General features: G+C 28.4%; 1 protein-coding gene across 1 annotated transcript; it reads right to left on the reverse strand.

Annotated features, from left to right (window-relative positions):
• Positions 1 to 1,047: 1,047 nt before the first annotated feature.
• On the reverse strand, positions 1,048 to 5,766 carry TwdlT (TweedleT). Its single transcript, XM_075372180.1, has 2 exons — positions 5,642 to 5,766; positions 1,048 to 2,415 (listed from the first exon to the last, which is right to left on the reverse strand). Exons 1-2 carry the CDS (start codon positions 5,654 to 5,656, stop codon positions 1,384 to 1,386), a joined length of 1,047 nt encoding a protein of 348 aa, XP_075228295.1. The 5' UTR covers positions 5,657 to 5,766; the 3' UTR covers positions 1,048 to 1,383.
• Between the last annotated feature and the right edge of the window lie 14,692 nt (positions 5,767 to 20,458).

Consider the following 20,458-nt stretch of genomic DNA (forward strand, 5'->3'; position numbering starts at 1 on the left):
TATAAATCAAAAATATATTTGTTTTTAATGAAAAGTATACACTTATTAATCTCGAAAATAGTGAGAAATAAAACAGAAAAATATATTACATACACGCGCACACGCAAAGGTGTGTGTGTGTGTGTGTGGGCACGCGGCGCGCGTGTGTATTTCTTTCTTTAAATATCTTGATTAAAAAAAAAATATCATGTTATTAGTATATACACCTTATACATGAAGATCATCTCTGACGTGAAATACAAATAATGTTACAAGAAAAGGCAAATTAGGATTTGTTTTTTGTATTAACGAATATGGATTTACTAAGAGATTTTCTGTGGCTTAGGCAAAGATATTGGCTGTTGTTACCAAAGTAATATTTATTTTAGTAACGTAAATAGTTGTTACAAGTAATATATGAAGATCATCTCTGACGTGAAATACAAATAATGTTACAAGAAAAAGCAAATTAGGATTTGTTTTTTGTATTAACGAATATGGATTTACTAAGAGATTTTCTGTGGCTTAGGCAAAGAAATTGGCTGTTGTTACCAAAATAATATTTATTTTAGTAACTAAATAATTGTTACAAGTAATACATGTAAACGTAGACGTTATTAAAAGTTAAAATTGCTTTTTTTCGTAGATATATATATATATATATATATATATGTGTGTGTGTGTGTGTATGTGTGTGTGTGAATTTATATACATACTTAAGGTTGTATAAATTCAGTCATATTTAGTTTTAAAACAAAATAATGTACCACATTTCTGTTCTTAGTTTACAATGTACATAAAAATAATTATATTTGCCCTGCGTAATAATTATAAATATGTGAGCTTGTCTAATTAATACTTTTGAAGTTTGATGATTATTTCCCTATTAAACGATGCTATATCATATTGATTTTTCATTCTGTCATTGAAAATTATTAAACATTTTCATGCTAAAGACTGATATTTCAATTTACATTCTTAAGAAAAAATTACTTTTATTAAAAATTTAGAGAGTATGATAAAATAAAATTGTAATACAACTGGGTACATAAATGAAGTAAATAAGAGTTATGTTTTTTATAAAAAATACATTTATTGCCACCGTGTGTTTTTTCTTTTGCAAAAAGAAACTCCACACACCTTCATTATTATAATACAATATATTACAAGTAATAGTAGTCTCTCATTAAGGGCCAGGCATCAGGAAAGTTGAAAAGATGAAGATAAGTCTCTTGACGCTTGGTCCGAATCACTGCGCCGACCTCACGTAAATCAAAATAAATACCCGTATGTGATGAAGAAGAATAAGAAGAAATGAATAAGAAGGATGTTTATGCGAAATCGGCGCGACCTGCTACCTTAGTGTTTTGATTTTTATCGCAGTCCTGTTTGAACAAGGCGAATTTAGTATGGTCCGCTAGCGCCTGGTGGGCCGTAGTTTGAAGATGGTCCTGATGGTCCGCTGACGCTGATACCTCCACCTCCATGACCACCTCCGTGACCACCTCCGTGACCACCGCCGATACCGCCGCCAATACCGCCACCGATACCACCACCGATACCGCCGCCAATACCTCCTCCAATGCCATCACCAAGTCCACCTCCGATTCCGCCTCCGCTGATTCCGCCTCCGCTGATTCCGCCTCCACCGATTCCGATGATTCCGCCTCCGCCGATTCCACCTCCTCCGATTCCACCTCCTCCGATTCCACCTCCGATTCCTGCTCCACCTCCAATACCGCCTCCAACAGCTCCACCACCGACTGCGCTGGTTTCCTTCTGTGTCTTGTATCTGATGAAGTATACTTCTGGTTTGGTTGGAGCGGTAGGTGCGACTGTTGGAATGGTAATCTGTGGTGCTTCTTCCGGCCTCTTAACCAAAACGTAAATGAGAGTCTTTTCTGAATCTTGTGAAATTTGTGGAATTGTTGGTACAGTCGGTGTGGGTGGAGTTGGTGCCTTGATGAAAATGATCTTGTAGTGTTTCTGTGGTGGTGGGGGTGGTGCAATTGGACGAGAAGGAACTGTATAGTCTTGTTCTGGAGGTGGTACATGTACGTAGATGTGTTTTTGGACTATCGGTGCCTGAGGAGCATAACTGAATCCACCGCCACCTCCGGTAGCTCCAAATCCACCTCCGAAACTAGAACCACCACCGAAACTAGAACCACCACTGAAGCTTGAACCGCCACCAAAGCTTGAACCGCCACTGACGAATCCTCCGCTGCCTCCTCCGAAACTACTACCTCCGAAACTACCACCTCCGAATCCACCGTGGCCTCCACTAATTACTCCACCGCCGCCGCCACCGATGTATCCACCTCCACCTCCTCCTGATATTGGTACACCATAACTTCCAGAAGGTGTAGACGGGGGGCTGTACGAGTATCCAGCTTCAGGTCGAGCATTGGCTAAAGCCAATAAAGATGAGATTACCTGAAACAATGCAACAAACAAACCATTAAAATCATAAATACAAATAAATTTTCCCAAAATAATAGACATTATCTACAAAAATATCCATTACATTTAATTAAAACAATAAAGATGTATAGGTTAATCTTAAATTTTGATAACTACTTATAAATTTTAAAAATGCTTTCATTAGCAACCCCTCCTCAAGAGAGGAGAAATAAAAAGAATGCAACTTCCTCAAGAGAGGAGAGGTTGCATTCTTTTTTTTTTTAAGTTTCGGGTTCATCCCCGACCGGTTTGGTATTTTTTCATATTAAAGGTTTCTATAATACCACACTATGTATGGTAGTAGTTCGTTTACATTCTTTGTATTTGAAATATAAAAAATTGTAAAATCTTTGTTATATGATTGGAGGCAAGTTTTCCCGTCATAAAGTTTTAGAATTTATTTAAATTATTATTTCAGCAGATAATAGGCTACATATATTAATTTAACAAGTAAATGAATAAACAAAAAGTTTATAGAAAAAGTAAAAATATTAAGTCACAGTTTATTTCTATTTTATGAAATATATTTAACTATTTCAAAATGAATTAAAGGTAATTATAGTTCTTATGATCTCAATAAATTCTTTCAGATATATTGCAATGATATTAAAATTCTGGTAGAAAAAGTTTAATAACATGAGAATTTAAAATATTATTTTATTAGGTTAAAGTCTAAATAAAATTACGGACAAGAATCATTATTACATACGTGGACTTAAAATATTTTTTTTTAGAATTTCAAGTAGAACTAAGGAAGGACTTTATTTTAAGTTTTACGTCCCATTCATTAATTTAGAGTTTTTTGATGAACTGAAAAGAATTTTAACAATTTTTACTATAAAATAATGTTACCGCATTAAATAAGTAATGAAATAAATAAAAAAGATTGCTGATAGAAAATAAAGAGAGAGAGCGCAATTTACAACTTTCAATTTGTAATTATATATTTTTTTTGTTTAACCTCTGAAACCACCGTTAGGTATTTCTTCAGAGGGATGAGATGAATGATTTGTAGCGTGTGTGAAAATGCCATCCCTAACTGGGATTCGAACCTGGGAATTTCATCCGAAGGTCGGGGTTCGAATCCCAGTTAGGGAAGCCATTTTCACACACGCTACAAATCATTCATCTCATCCCTTTGAAGCAATACCTAACGGTGTTTCCGGAGGATAAAAAAAAATTGTTACTTCAGGAGAGTAGAGTTTATATTTTGGTTTGCAGTATCTAGTTATAATATACGATAAGAAGTTTATGTTTACACAGAAAAAATGTTTTTAATCTTTTAAAATTGTTTGGATAATTTTGATTTTTCAAAATTCAAATGTAATTATTTAAGAATAGTTTCTTACTTTACTTAAATTCATTTTGGACCATGGAGGTAAAGATTTTCCACAATTTTTTAACAGTTGTAATAAATACATAAAGCTGTTTTTTATACAATTTTTGAAATAAACATTTAATGCATAAATAAATGTACGTTTCTGGAAGTAGAATTGACTTTTTAAAAACGAATTCTAAAAATCTTTAAAACATTACTTTAGTTAGCTTAATTAATAAACAAAAATATATATTTAAATGTAATAATATTTAGATACTCATACGTTTGAATAACACAATAATTTACATTTAAATTTTATAAAAATATTTTACTTTAAAAAAAAATTCTTAGTTTAAAAAAAGTAATGCTTGAAAAATACAAAAACTTTCTTCAGATGTTCAAATGTAAGTATAGTTAATAAAACGAAAGTGTTCATTCGGATCGCATTACACTGGTTCGATCAACCTTGACCTTGCTCGAACAGTTATCAAATAAAATACTCACTCCACCGGCTATTTCACTATCTACACGTGAAACTTATTTCTAATTCTATTACCTTTGTGTGAATGATAATTATTTTAATTACATTATACAATTATAAATTGTAATTCTTATTAGATCATATACTAAATTTACTCGTAAAATAAAATTATAAATTATTGCTAAATCAGTATTAAATTATATTCCAAAAATTTGTATTTCATCTTTATATTGGAAGTTTTAAAAAAAAATCCTTTATTTTCATCAATATACTCATGTAACTGAAAATTGGGTAAGATTTACCTTCAGTTCAGTAATTAGTATATAAAATATACAGTGAAATTTCACTAATTTCAATGTTAGATTTCATCGGTTTCAGTCTTCTTTTATAAGAAATAAAACTATACATTAGGTAAGAGTTTAAAAAAAATGATTGCAAGTGTAAAGAAAAAATCGGATCAACAAGCTGAGAATTTTTCATTGAACATTCTTGAGCTTTGAATGAAAAGCTCATTAGCTTTTATAGCTTTTACATAGCGTACTAATAATCTTCATGTAACACAAAAAAAAAAAAAATAAATATAATCACTTCATTGTTTGATGGAACGGTTCACTTTCATTCTGTTGAATATTGTTTGTTACCTTTTATATTGTGTTTAATTAATATAATTTTTTTTAAATTGTCTTTGAATACTTAGTTGCTTTATGAAGTTGTAAAAGTTTAGGTGGATCATTTGTTATGTAAAAATTTCTGCAACAGTTGTTTTATTAGTTTGATGAATTATTTTTTACGATTGTTTTTTTAATTATAGAATTTATAAAACAGTATTAAGAGAAAATTATTTAAAAAAATATAATGAATGAAGCAGAAAAAGTATAAAATGTTAAGTCGGTATATGAACTTAAAGAAAACAATTTAAGGTTATTGTACAAAAATATTTCAAATATAATTTTATAATCATTCAAAAAAATGACATATAAAAACTGTTCAAAAAAATATTAAGTGAATAAAGGAAAGTTAATAAATGCCTGAACTTAAATATAAAATTTAAAGCCGGTTGGTTGATAAGTAATATTAACCGGTTCCGTACTAACGGCTATGAAATATCATAATCATATATTTTAAAAATAAATAATTGAACATTTTATTTTAAATCCTATTCATTATACCACCAAATAAATTAATTTTTTTATTCTTTAGAATACTTTCTTTGATCTTTCAAAACTAACTTTGTGTAAAATAATTATTTACTTTAAAGAAGAACTTGTATGTTTTTTTTTTTCTATTTAAAGCTAAAAACCTTAAGGGTATTTCGTTGGAGTTATTGGTTTACAGTAATGTATGTGTGTATGTGTGCATGTATACATTAATTTATTTTAATAAAAAGTGAATTTACTCACCACGAAAGCCCTCATCCTGCTGTTTAATCCAGGGGCTGTCACAGAACTGGAGAGCGAATGTGAGACTGTGATTCTTCAGTAGAAAACTTGGCTTATAAACACTCACCTCTCCAAGAGCCCTCTTCCCCCCTCTCCAATAAACACATTCACTTTTACAAAAGTCAATATGCGAATAGGTGACGGTGACGTACCAACAAACTGCTTTTAAATTTGTTCTCTTGCTTCTTGTTGCCGGGTCAGGAAGCCGATAAGAATACGGTTTCGCTGTTCGAACGAGAGGAGGATGAAATCTAGCTATAATCGCAGGTCATAACCTGGCCTTGCAAAGTATGCAGTGATTATTACATGCATTCCTTGGTTTTTCGGTAGATTATTTAATGAAAATACTATATGTAAGATTATAATGATAATAAATTAAATTATACAAAGTTAAATTACCGAAAAAAAAGTAAAAACGATACATGATATTAAAATTTTAACTGGTTTTATAATTCTGAAAGGTTCATTTTACATCGAAAGTTTTTTATATTTCTTCCCAAAAGATTATAACTAAGATTCATACACTAACTAAAGTGAGAATATCATTTTTTAATAAATTTAATTTTCGTTTATATTAAGTTAAAATTATTATTTGTTGTATTTATTTATATAAGTAAGTGAAATATACTTAACAAAAGATAACAGCAGTTATAATCGTTTACTCATTTTTGTTCTATTTTGATCGTATTGCCTTCACAAATTTCTTTTGCAATAAAGAATTTCTCTGATTTAAACCTCTTGAAATAGTTCACTATTTTAGCCAACGGATAAATATAGTAAGGAATCTAGTTTAATATAATTTCAATTAGGTAAATCAATACTTTTAAATAATTTATTTAAAATTTAATGTGTTTTTTTTTTGTATCACAGTTCGTTTATTTACAATCGGTTCCATGAAGGAACCATAAGCAAATAAAATTATGATAAGGACTTTATAAGGGGTTTCCAAAGAAGCCCCTCAAGAAAACCTGTATACATAGTATAATAGTTCAAATTTGACATAAATGTAAGATAATATATACTATCATATATAAATATATATAATATTGTTTACATATCTATGCTAGTGCATTTATACAAATGCACTAAAAATACAAAAATCCGTAAAACATAAAATAATGTAAAATGAAGTTTATTAATTACAATTTAATTTTTATAACCTTTCACCCATTTTATTACTTATGTTTTTGAAAATATTTAGAAATAAATTGTTGAAATATGGTCTTGTAATTAAAAGCAAAAAAATAATAATAAGAGGAAAACCTAAAAACTAATATAAAAAAATAGAGAGAAAATAACAAGTAGATCTTGGTGTGAAAAAATAAATTTAAAAAATTATTCGTTTTATTTGATCAATTGCGATGAGAATTAAAAAAAAAAATTAATTTTCAGCGATCAACTTCAACATTTATTTCATGAATTAACAATACAAGTTCATTTTCATTTACCATTTTTCCGTATCAATTGGTCCAATTATTTCTCAATTGTTTTTGTTGATATTTTTAAGATTATTCCAAGTAAATAAAATTCATTATTTTAGTTTTTACAACTAATTATCCATGAAATACTAATGTAATTGATAAAGTGCATACTGCATATTCTATTACTTCGTTCTATGACTTCAAGGAGCTTTTGGTTGTCGGCTTAGATTAATTGACATTCACCTATAAGATGTAAATCAATGTACTCATTCCATAAATACAAGTAAAAAAAAGTGTGAAATGTTACCGTCTAGCTGTGGTATAATTGTATGTTCTGTTAATTTAATAATTATATATTTTTTTTAATACACGAAGTCTAATTAATTATTCTTACATAGTTTATTTATTAGAATATTTTGTTGCAGCCGTTAAAACAATTAGTCCCATCATTTTTTTCTACAGCAAGAGTGCAACTCATTTACTTATGAAAATTATAATTTCGTAAAACCTATGAGTACGACTTTGTAAACTTCGGTTCTGGAACATCAAATCGCTAAGGCTGGATTGTCGAAATCAGTGAATACACTAGTGATAACCATTACAAGTTAGTTTCTATATAATGTTGCACATTTTAATTGATTAATTTTAACGGCGGATATAAACTCTAATCAGATAATTTTTAAACTCCAATCTTTCTCATAATTATAAAATTTGAAACTTATTGTGAGTCTCTGCTGTAATATGAATACTTTTTAACAAAAGTATAAAGTTTAAAGCAACTTTTAGATATCACCTATTCAGATTATTGTCTACCATGGGTAATGAAATAAGTTAACTACTGACAATTTTCCATATTACATCATTAACGCTACGACAAGCACAACAGTTTTTCTTTCATTCACTTATAATGTAAATTTTATTTTCATTTATTTATTTTTATTGTTTTTAAATTTTATTCCATTGAATAATTCTTTATGGTAATAAATAGTTAGTTATTAATCAGGCTATTTTATAGTTTATCATATTTTTCTTCTGCTAAGTATACTTCCATAAAAATCTTGTTAAAGCATCTTACTCGTGTATATTTTCTTGAAATTAAATGTGCTCATCAGCTTTCATCAGTACTAAGCTTTGTATAACCACGAATCATAACATTCATCAGATCAATATTTGAGGAGATAAATTGTACGAATTACATCAACCAAAGAAAGAAATTTAATCGATAAGGATTTGGAATAATTTTATTTTTAAATTCATAAAACTAAATTATTAAAGGGAATAAAATTTTTCCTTCAACAGAACGAGATTTTCTTATGACAAGGGAAAAATTCAAAATTTTGCTTGTTTTAATTGAAGTGACTGTCTCATTATTTTCAGGGATGTTGTTAGATAATGAATTTAAATAAGCGTTTAGTTGAATGATGTGATGGGTTACACATATTGGTAGTATTTAATTTAAAAAAGCGATAGACATAATCATAAAGGCAGCAATTAATAGATCAGTTGTTCTATTTTAAACGTTGCAGGAAAGTGAAAATCCCGTTAATGTTCTCGTTGGATCCATTCCTATTCATAAGGCATAGGCCTTATAGAATAAATTTTGGAGGAGTATCTTATCAGGAGCAATCGATTCTACAGTCAGGCTACAAGACTTAAATTTTTAAGGAAAGTGATCTAAAGAAGAAAGACGTTTGCTATTATGGACAATAGATGAATAACGGTATTATTTGTTGGAATAGACTACAGCTATCTCTATGGAGGTGGATTCCTCTTCAGAGTAGTAGATAGATACTCAACTCCCCTTAATACAGCAACCTCCAAGAAAATAGATGCATCTTAAATATACGTAATATGTGAGTGGGTGGTATATTTGGCGCTTTGTTAGATTTAACATTGCCGGGAAATCCAGCGGGTGACTGATTCATTTGATCCTGTATAACATGTAAATATTATCTATTAAATTATAATTAAAAAATATAGCACTAAAAAACATTGTTGAATAGAAAACATGCCAATATAATGATTTAATTGGTGTTTTTAATAAAAATACATAGTATATAATAAAAAAAAAATCTGATGTGGACACTACATACTTCCTTGTACGCCTATTAAATTACACATACACTTTTTTAAGATGAAAAGTACATAAAATCTTAATTCATTAATAACTTCTGAAATTTTTTCATGATCTTTTCTTTTATTATTATCGGATTATTATTTATCATAATTTTTTTTACAAATAGAAGTTAATAATTTTTAATTAATCAATACATTTAAATTAAAAAAAAGTTAAAAAAAAGAGATGAACTCTGATTCGAACCAATGTGCCTTCCCCTTGTACGATTAAAATATTCGATTAATTAAAGATTTATTTGGCCATAACTCTAGAACCAATGAAAATAAGTACCAGTTATGATATATGCATGAAAAGCTTTATGAGAACTTATTACTGCGGTTAAGAAAATACCAAAATTCAACATTTTTGCATTTTGGTATTTTTTTGGACACTATAGTTCCAATCGATTGCAATCAAACTGGAAGATGCATAATTAGATTTTACATAACTCCTTAACCCAAAATTTCAACATGCTACGGCTAATCGTTTTTGAGTTATGCAGGATACATACGTACGTACATATAGATGTCATACCGAAACTAGTCAAAATGGATTCAGTGATGGTTAAAATGAATATTTCCGTTGAAATCTGAAAACCGAAATATTTCGCGATCACAATAATTCCTTTACTTTGTACAAGGAAATAATAAATTCAAAATTTCGAAGAAATATTTAAAACAGATAAAAAAGTTGCTTAAGTTTATCTTATTTAATTATTCAAAATACAGCTGGCACTTTCTTCCTGTTTCATTTAAAAATGACCCAAATCAATGTATTTTCTCGCTTTTACTGTTTATTCTAGTTCGATGGAATAAAGTGAAACTAATTTTTGTTGAAAATGGAATCATAAACCTGAACCTAAATCTTATTTTAAAAGTTTTCAGGGGTTCTTGTTAACCGTAAATAATTTTTTTAATGTTATTTTACTTATTGTAAAATAACTATACAATCATAAAATTGATAGTAAAAAATAAATCACATAAAAGTTGCAAAAAGGTTAATAAATGCCATTATTTTAAGATATTTAAAGAAGGCTCTTATTTTCTGGTAAAGAAGATTCTTGTTATTTAAAAGAGAGAGATGCATTCTAACAAAATATTTCAAGATTAAAAAATTAACTAGAATAAAATTTAAAATATATTTCCTGGAGGACATTATGTTTCAAGCCTCAGTATTAATAAAACGGATGTCAAATTTTGGGAATTACTTATGGAGAGGATATTCTTTCTTTTTGTTAAATTTCAGAGATAAAGAATTCAAATATATAGAAATTAATAGAATTCAGCTATTACGTAAACGTAATTTTATCGTTATTTTGATTAAGAATTTACTACTAAAATAAAAATTATGTTTCAGAAGAACATCAGGCAATTCAACATGTTAAGATAATTTTTTGTTAGTACAACGTACGTATATTTGCATGGTTAAAATATTTCGAGTTAAAATATTTTAGTTGAAGAAATACAAACATATAAATAAATCTATGTAATATTAAAAATAATAATAAAATATAACGCAAAAATAATTGTATCTTGTAAATATTGTTAACACTATATCCGAAATTTTGCAATATATTTTCATAGAGAACATTTTGTTTTTGTTAGGCGAATAAAATTAATAATTTATCGCTGTTTTCAAATAACACTTTAAATAAGAAGAAATGCCCTATGATTTATACTACTCTAAGAGATTCAAGCGTAAAACATTCAAGAAACAAAAATAAGTTACTGCAAAACATAATTGCAACTTCCCATTAAAAATATATTTTTTAATTCTGACGTAAATATACTTTCTTTTCATTTGAACTGGTAAATTTTTTGATTCACAATTAAATTGTAATTAAACGCAATATGACTGTAATCTATTCAATTTTTAATTCAGCGATTTAAAGTTGAACATGAAAACAAAATTTAAAAATTTCAAGTAAAAATAAATGAGAAATGTTTTATAATTATATAATTTCTATATGCTTTAAATAACTGCCGCAAAATATTAGGAATTATTTTACCTACAATTCCTCCGTTAAAAAAGCAGTTAAAAAATTGCTTGGAGGAAAATACATTAATTTTATCAAAGAATTTCTCTACTGAAGCGTTACTTTACCGGCTTCATGTATTGTTTTAGTGTATTTTAATGCAATCAATTTTAAATATTTATTAGTATTTAATTAATAATTATACAGAAAACTTTGTTATTGATTATTATTATTGGAATGTTAATGTTCTGTGATTTTAATGATGTTTTATTTGTTAAAAACAATTTTACTATGTTTTTGATTTTGTATTCATTTCATTAAAACTTTTAGTTTTTAATTAAAATTCATGAATAAATTTTAAATAATCTTTTCATTAACTATAACGCGTAATAAAAAAAAATAAAAAATAAAATTATAGTTTAATAAAAAATTGAAATTTGCTCGCTGTAATAACAAAATATAATATTAGGAAAATAAAGCTAAAAATATAATTAATAAAAATATTAGGTTTAACGTATAATATATTTCTTATACTATTAAGATTTGAAATACACATACACAATAAAAATTTTTGATATATTTATTTTTCTAATGATTCATAGAAAATTTATTTGCAGACTAGGTTTATTTTAAATTTGGAAAAAAAAGGTGTAATGTTGTTGTTACGTAGTAATTAATGTGAATGAAACACACTGGGTTGGTCTAGTGGTGAACGCGTCATCCCAAATCAGCTGATTTGGAAGTCGAGAGTTCCAGCGTTCAAGTCCTAGTAAAGCCAGCTATTTTTACACGGACTTGAATACTAGATCGTGGATACCGTTGTTCTTTGGTGGTTGGATTTCAATTAACCACACATCTCAGGTATGGTCAAACTGAGAATGTACAAGACTACACTTCATTCACACTCATACATATCATCCTCATTCATCCTCTGAAGTATTATCTATACGGTAGTTACCGGAGGTTAAACAGGAAAAAGAAAAGATGTAAAATAAAAGTAATTAATGTGAAACTTAAAAGTAAAATATGTAAAACGATGTCTGTTTTATATGTATATCTACTAGCATCCCATTCACAATTTCGCCCGCGCTATATGGTTAGTTGCGTTTCCTGTCGCGGTTAGGAGATATTTAGCCGCTTAGGATTGATTCGCTAGCTCTTCCCTTATTGCCTAAGGAGTCTGCCTCTTGAAATTCTAGGTAATTGTAAAACAGAATTAAAGGAAAGAATGATTTAAAAAAATGTTTTTACATTAATATATTTTACTTGAAAATCTACAAATAGAGAATTTACTATTTAATAATTGAAACGACTAGCACTAGATAGGGAATCTTGGAGAGCTGCATCAAACCAGTCAAATGACTGAAGACAAAAAAAAGTATTAAAAAAATATCATTAAAAGATAAAGTTGAAATGTAAATAATAAAATATAATATTGTTAAATTATGTGATAAGAATAATTACAATTACTTTATCACAAATTTAATTTTATTATTGTTAATATATTAAAATCATTTTCTTTGATTGTTGAAAAATCACTGATATTGTAGTTGTCACATATTTCTTTGTAGTAATAACTTGATACGCATTTTTACTTCCTTGTACAAAGTAAATGAAATATTGTGATCGAGAAAGAGTTCGATTTTCAAATTTTAACTAAAATATGAATTTCTACCATCCCTGAATCCATTTTGTCTAGTTTCGGCGTGATGTCTGTACGGACGTACGTATGCATCTCGTATATATCAAAACTATTAGCCGTAGGATGTTGAAATTTTGGATTTAGGACTGTTGCAAAATCTAGTTGTGCGTACCACCCCTTTTGATTGCAACCGACTCAACCAAAAGTGTCCAAAAAAGCCCAAAATTCGACATAAAATTTGGATTTGGACTTTTCCTAATTGCAGTAATAAGCATTGAGAGCTTTTTAAAGAAACATCATAAGTGGTACTTATTTTAATTACTTGTAGAGTTATAGCCAAATGAAATTTTAATTAATGAAATATTTGGATCTTAGAAGGGGTAGGCTATCGGTTAGAATCAGACATCTCTTTTTTTGGAAAATTTAAATATATTAATTTATTAATAATTATTAATTTCTGATTAAATAAAAATTAAAGATAAATAATAATCCAATAATGATAAAATAAAAAAAATGTGAAGAAATATCAGAAGTTATTAATGATATAAAATTTCATTGTTATTTTCATTTAAAAAAAATGTGTATATGTAATTGAATAGGCGTACAAGGAAGTCATGTGGACCCACATCAGATCTTTTGTAATATCATCAAGCATTATACAACATGCTTTTCTATTAGTGTATGTTTTCTTATTTAATTTGTGGTAAAATGAAGAAAGAGTAACATGATATAGCAGAAATTGCACATTATTTTAAATTTCAAATAAAATTTAAATCATTGACAATAAAAAGACAAAAAATGAAACGTGCGTAGTTTAAGTTCAAAGAGAATATAGAAAAATAAATTTGATTCACTCATACATATGTTAAAAAGGAAATAATTTTAAAAAAAAATATTCATTTGTAAAGCTTTTATGGTATTTTTATGGTAGAGAAGAAAAGTAGGTGGGCAAGGCTAAAATTGAAAAGAAAGTATAAGCATTCGAAATGTGGAATTACATAATATTTTTGAAAATTGAATATGTTAACAGTTTGGAATGAACAGACTATTTTTTTTTTTGTCTTCAGTCATTTGACTGGTTTGATGCAGCTCTCCAACATTCCCTATCTAGTGCCAGTCGTTTCATTTCAGTATACCCTCTACATCCTACATCCCTAACAATTTGTTTTATATATTCCAAACGTGGCCTGCCTACATAATTTTTTCCTTCTACCTGTCCTTCCAATATTAAAGCGACTATTCCAGGATGCCTTAGTATGTGGCCTATAAGTCTGTCTCTTCTTTTAACTATATTTTTTCAAACGCTTCTTTCTTCATCTATTTGCCGCAATACCTCTTCATTTGTCACTTTATCCACCCATCTGCTTTTAACATTGTCCTATAGCACCACATTTCAAAAGCTTCTAATATTTTCTTCTCGGATACTCCGATCGTCCAAGTTTCACTTCCATATAAAGCGATACTCCAAACATATACTTTCAAAAATCTTTTCCTGACATTTAAATTAATTTTTGAAGTAAACAAATTATATTTCTTACTGAAGGCTCGTTTCGCTTGTGCTATTCGGCATTTTATATCGCTCCTGCTTCGACCATCTTTAGTAAATCTACTTCCCAAATAACAAAATTCTTCTACCTCCATAATCTTTTCTCCTCCTATTTTCACATTCAGTGGTCTATTTTTGTTATTTCTACTATATTTCATTACTTTTGTTTTGTACTTGTTTATTTTCATGCGATAGTTCTTGCGTAGGACTTCATCTATGCCGTTCATTGTTTCTTCTAAATCCATTTTACTCTCGGCTAGAATTACTATATCATCAGCAAATCGTAGCATCTTTATATTTTCAGACAGACTAAAGACACAGAATTTTTAAACAGAAGAAATTACTATTACATGCTTCCCCAAGTTTCGATAATTTGAACGGTTAGGAAGTATAATGAAGAAAATTAGTAGAACAACAAATAAAAATATTAGGTTATATATGAAACAGAAAATCTGAATATAAGAAATGATAGAAAAATTATTAAATTAAAAAAAAAATTAATGATAAAGAAATCTATTTCATTGACGTTTGAATTATTTTGGTAAAGTGTTACGGTAAGGAAATAACTTTTTTTAATTGTTGTTATTAAGGTTTCTTAGTCGTAAAAATCTGAAAATTCTTTTAATATTCTCAAAAAATTAAAATAAATTTCTTTTGAAGCGAAAACATAACTTTTTATAAAAGCTTACTTTCCTGAAAATAATAAAAAGGCATCTTTTTGTTTCATTACAGACTCGCCGGCACATATGTTAGCACAGAGACTGAAAGTCTTTGTACCAGCATGCATTGGCCTCTGTTACAAGCAAACTTATAACAGTCATTTTCTATATGTCTTTCGTGGTATCTTAACATAAAACTATAGAAGCCTAGCAGTTCCACCTGGGATGTAGTGTTGTCATATTGTTAAAGTGGAGGGGATAGATTATAACTTCTCGTACAAAGAGATAAACTAGTCGCCGCCGATCCAGCAATCCAATCCATCCCCACTATGAGCATCAACTGAGCTTTCTAAACTTTAAAAAAAAATAAGTAGAATAAAATATTCTGAATCAGCATCACATATGCATCGTATTACGTAGTCATAAAAGTAAATATAACTCAAGAATATCTAATAGTATGTAAATAATATTAATGATATAACTTAGTTTAATCATTGTAAACCAGTATTTTGCGTTAATTTATTTTTTTCAGTCCTGATAAAAACAATAATTATGTAAACAACTAACACCAACGAAATGGAATTATATTAAAAGTAAATCTTCTGCATAAGGATATAATCCGAGAAATTTAGTGAAGCAAGATATAATGTGTAATGTGTGTGTTAATGCAGGCAAATTGCGTGTTTCATAGGGATTTGTTAAATTTCATAATTTGCTTGTTAAAATAGTTTTTTTTTTGAGAGAGAATAATTTCGAAAATTAAATTAATATAATTAATAATAAGGTAAAATTTATTAGCTTTATGAAATATTTTCTGGTATTATTAAACGGTTTTACATGTAGCCTATCATTTTACGCAAGATTGAATCTTGTTTATTGCTTTATTCTGATGTTATTCTCGCCTTTTCTTACACTTATTTTTCACCGATACTTGTGGGGCAGTTTAAAATGGGATTAGGCTATTTACTTTAGCATACGAGTTAATTTAAGTGAAGTTGTGCGTGAAGACAATAACCTAATGTAATATTTTTATAGACCGTAGACCGTTTAATGTATAATATTCCGTAGGACGATACTAGAAACACTCTACTATACATCGGGCATGATCTGTTTTCTAGTTGTATCAACCATAAACATTGATAAGATACTATCTACACATTAAAATAATAAATAAACATCGCCTATATAAAAACTTGTAACCTACATAATGTTATACTTCTTAAAACCGGAATTAAATTACCTCCAAAACTTACGTAAATTTCTAGATTTTTCATGAAAATTTAGGTGAACAGTTCATTAATTATTAGGTTTCAGGTTCTTGGTGTGCATTCAATATATACCAATTAAGCTAAAAGTAGTAAACGACTATCATCTCGCATTTCTAATCGGTATACATTTTCAACGGTGGGGATCATATAGTGGGGATTGGTACGGTGAGATAGCTCATGCACACCATTAGCTATAAAAGAAAGTAGCTACAACTGTTGCACCATCATTCTCCTATAGAAGATAGAAACTTGGACGTAAATGTATCTTAACTTAATATATATATATATTTAATGTAGATAACCAATAAGAATGTTATTGTATTTATTATTCCATTTACTTACCGGTCTTATGTTATGTACAATGTATTGTCAATCTAATAACTTTATCTATTCTTTTTTTTTTTTACACAACTATTACAGAAATCCTGATTAATTTATGACAAACAGTATGTTTTAGTAGATGCTTTGTTAACTGGTAATCTAATTCAAAGAAATTCGGTTTTGACTGTTAAAAATTAGCTACTCGTTGAATTGTAGAGTATTACTATTTGTTGTTTTTATTATTATTACTTTTGCCATTGTACTCCATACATCCATTCAAAGTGTTATGCAAGTCATTCATTGGCAGTTCGTTGACAGAAACTCATTATATTTGTGATCTCAATTCAATAAATCAGGTATTTCTGTCGTAATGAATGGTTGTCAGATTAAATACCGGTAACAGAATAGTTTCTAGGAAAATTATTATTTTATATATATATATATATATATATACAGACACACATCATGCATTGTAAAAATCATTTTTGCTTAAAACAAAACTATAACTGCAAATATAAAAAAAACGTAGTTTCATAAATGTAAATGGTTTTACATTACAAAAAAATATCAGAAGATAAAATCTATTTAATTTTTTTAAAGAAAAACAGTCCTAGGCTTTGTCTTAACAAAGCCTAATATATTTATCATTATATTATAACAATACAATCTTGTGCTGCAATACATATGAAAAGAAGAAATATATACAATAAATTTATAAACCAAAAATATGTAAATAAGAAATGAAAAGTCCTAATATTCATAAGCTAAACAAACAACTTGCAAAAAAAACTTGGCTGTGCAAAAAAAAACCCCAAAAAACGTTAAATCAAACTAATTACAACATAATGACTAGCGGGCTTTGTAATACCAATAAAAAAATGAAATAATTAACCCAACAACTTAGAACTTTAATAATTGTCCTTTTTGGAACATCCGGTTGATTGTAATAATTATTCAGTTTTACCAAATCTGTTTGCAAGAATTTGGGTATTATTTTCAATGTTTACCTGTTGTATAAATGTGGAAAAGAAAAGATCGTACAACAAATATTTCACGTCCTATTAAACCTAATTAATGAATTTAAGGTTTTGTATTGAACATCATGATAGCACTGATGAGGCCAACTGATAATTCGGTTATTAGGAACGTATAAAAATATTTTAAAAATATTCCGTATTTTTTTCACACTTTTTATTTATTACCGCAATACTGTTTTGTAAAATTTTCCTCTTTAGTTTTTTCTATAAAAAAATACACATAATGATTTATTTTATATACAACTTAACAATCTTAACAATTTTGCTCCATTGACGATAAAAACCACAATGACCCTAGTTGATTTGTTCTTAGCTGTATTTACAGTAACTAAATATTTTTATAAAAATTCAATTACATTTTCGATGGAATTTATTTATTTATTTAGCGTATGGAACCAAAACAGAACACTAATTACAGTCAAAAATTACAAACAAACATCTAACAAATTAATATAAGCAACTGATTCTGGAGTTGCCGTCAGGAAATCTTCAGGAGCCCCTTCATAAGCTGTCCTAGGAAAAAACTTCTATGATGTGTTTAACAGTCTGATTTTCACAACACTCGCAAAGGGGGGTCGGTGTTTTACCACATTTATACAGAAAATGGGCGCACCTGCCATGCTGAGTTCGTATTCTCTTTAGCGTTGACCATGTCTTACGTGGAAATTCAAAACTCGGAGGATTTTGAGTAATAAATGGGATTTGGTTATTCTGCTTTGCGGTCCATTCTTGACGCCAGGCGTCAGTTAGATTAAATCCTTCCTCTGTGGCAGCAATTACTGTTTTGATAGGTGGCTTTCTAGATCGAAGGTGACCGTGATTGTCATCCTCATTGCGCTCATGGATTGGTAGGTTTCGATTGTCCACAATCTTCTTGTACTCTCTTCTAAGAGCGTTCATACGGAGCAGGTTTGGATGTGGTATATGACTCAATATTGGGAGACATTCCACAGGAATAGACCTTATAACCCCGGCAATCATTCTCATAGTGTTATTAAGTGGAGCATCAATTCTATGAACATAAGGGCTGTTAAACCACACTGGCGCAGAATATTCTGCAGCCAAGAAGACGAGGTTCAGAGCCGATGTGCGTAAAGTGGAAGCCGATGTTCCCCGCGTTTTTCCACAGAGCTTATGTATAATGTTGTTTCTCGCTTTCAATTTCCCTGCATTTTCATTAGGTGCTACTTAAATGAAAGCGTTCTATTAAGTTTCACGCCTAAATATATTGGTGTCTTATTGTGAAAGAGTTATGTATTCTCGAATAAAATTTTAAGCTTCCTATTAGCGAACATGTTACTTAGATAGAAGGATGACACTTCTGTTCTATTAGCATTTGGTTGGAGGTGCCATTCCATGGAATATTTGTGTGTAGTTTTAATATTTTGGATAGAATTCGTAGATTTTATTACACATCTTTTTTTATTTAAGAACTGATATCTTCCTCTTTTATTAACTTTGTATAAGAACAAATAAAGAAGACTGCGCTTAACTCATCAGTAATGTTGAGAGTTGCGTATAAAACAACTAGGTACTTTTTTGTATTCTTTTGTTTTAAACTATTTTCTGTATAGAACAATATGTAATATTTAATATATACTTGGAAACAATGGTAATACGGGTATTTTAATTGTGAAATTATCTACTCGCATGAGGGTTCAGCCTCTTGGTAACTAAGAAACCCTATTCTTCATCTTTCATTAGCACAGTGTTGAAACAACACATTGAATTATCTTTCCTAGCTTTTAAGCATAAGAAATACTTTTCAAACACTAAAAAAGTTTCATAAGCGTGACAAATACAAGTCTTACTATACTAAAATCCTAAATTTTATTATTAATTTTGCTTTGCGAGCATTCGGTAATATTTACTTTTACTATTTATAGTCTTATTGTTTTCTTCCTTTCATTACTATTATTATAGTTATTATTTTTTACAGCGTGACTGGATTTGTCTTATGAGTTTGTTCAATATTTTACACAATTACAAAATTATGTGGTTCAATTTTGTTTGATAATAGCTGGATACTCGTTAATAAATCAAAACTATTTAATTAATACCATTAGTAATTCCGTTATATTTAATATTTTTAGATATTATTATACTGTATAGTAATTTAAAAATTTCATTGCACATTAGTTTAGTAATTTCAATTGCCATCTGCTCAGTTACTCATTTAGGAGTTTTCATTTATTGTAAACGTTTAATTTAGAAACAAGAAATTATGCCTAATAATGGTAAATTATTATCATTTAAAAATAAAAAATATACCAATTGGAAAAAATTAAGTAGTTGCTCTCAGGGCAGCGTGAGAGAATATTTAACATTTTAAGGAGTTTATGAATGAAGAAGCACATAAACATATATTTATCTCAAAAAAAGTTAATTAAATAAAATGAAAACTTCAAAAAAATTTCAAATTCAATATTAATATTGAAATATTATTAAGACTGAGTGAATTTTTTATTTTATTTACTTAAAAATTAATACGCTAAAAAAATTAACAAGTTCAGATAAAACTGATAGAATCGCTTTTAAATAGATAATCTTGAATTTTTAATTACCAAGTTTTTCTTTTTTATATGCAAAAGACAACTAAGAAAGATTTTGTTGTAGATGATATTATTTTAAAACAAATCACAATGTCTAAGGAAGAATGACTGTAGAGACGAAACTTAGAGTAACCATACTCAAGAGTTATATTCCATCACACAATGAAAGAAGTTAAAAAAAAAAATTTTTTTTTTTTAAAAAAAGTAAAATTAATTTGCAGGAGAAAAATTATTCTATTTC

This window comes from Lycorma delicatula, chromosome 1 (assembly GCF_047948215.1).
Source record: "Lycorma delicatula isolate Av1 chromosome 1, ASM4794821v1, whole genome shotgun sequence".
In the NCBI taxonomy this organism is placed as follows: domain Eukaryota; kingdom Metazoa; phylum Arthropoda; class Insecta; order Hemiptera; family Fulgoridae; genus Lycorma; species Lycorma delicatula.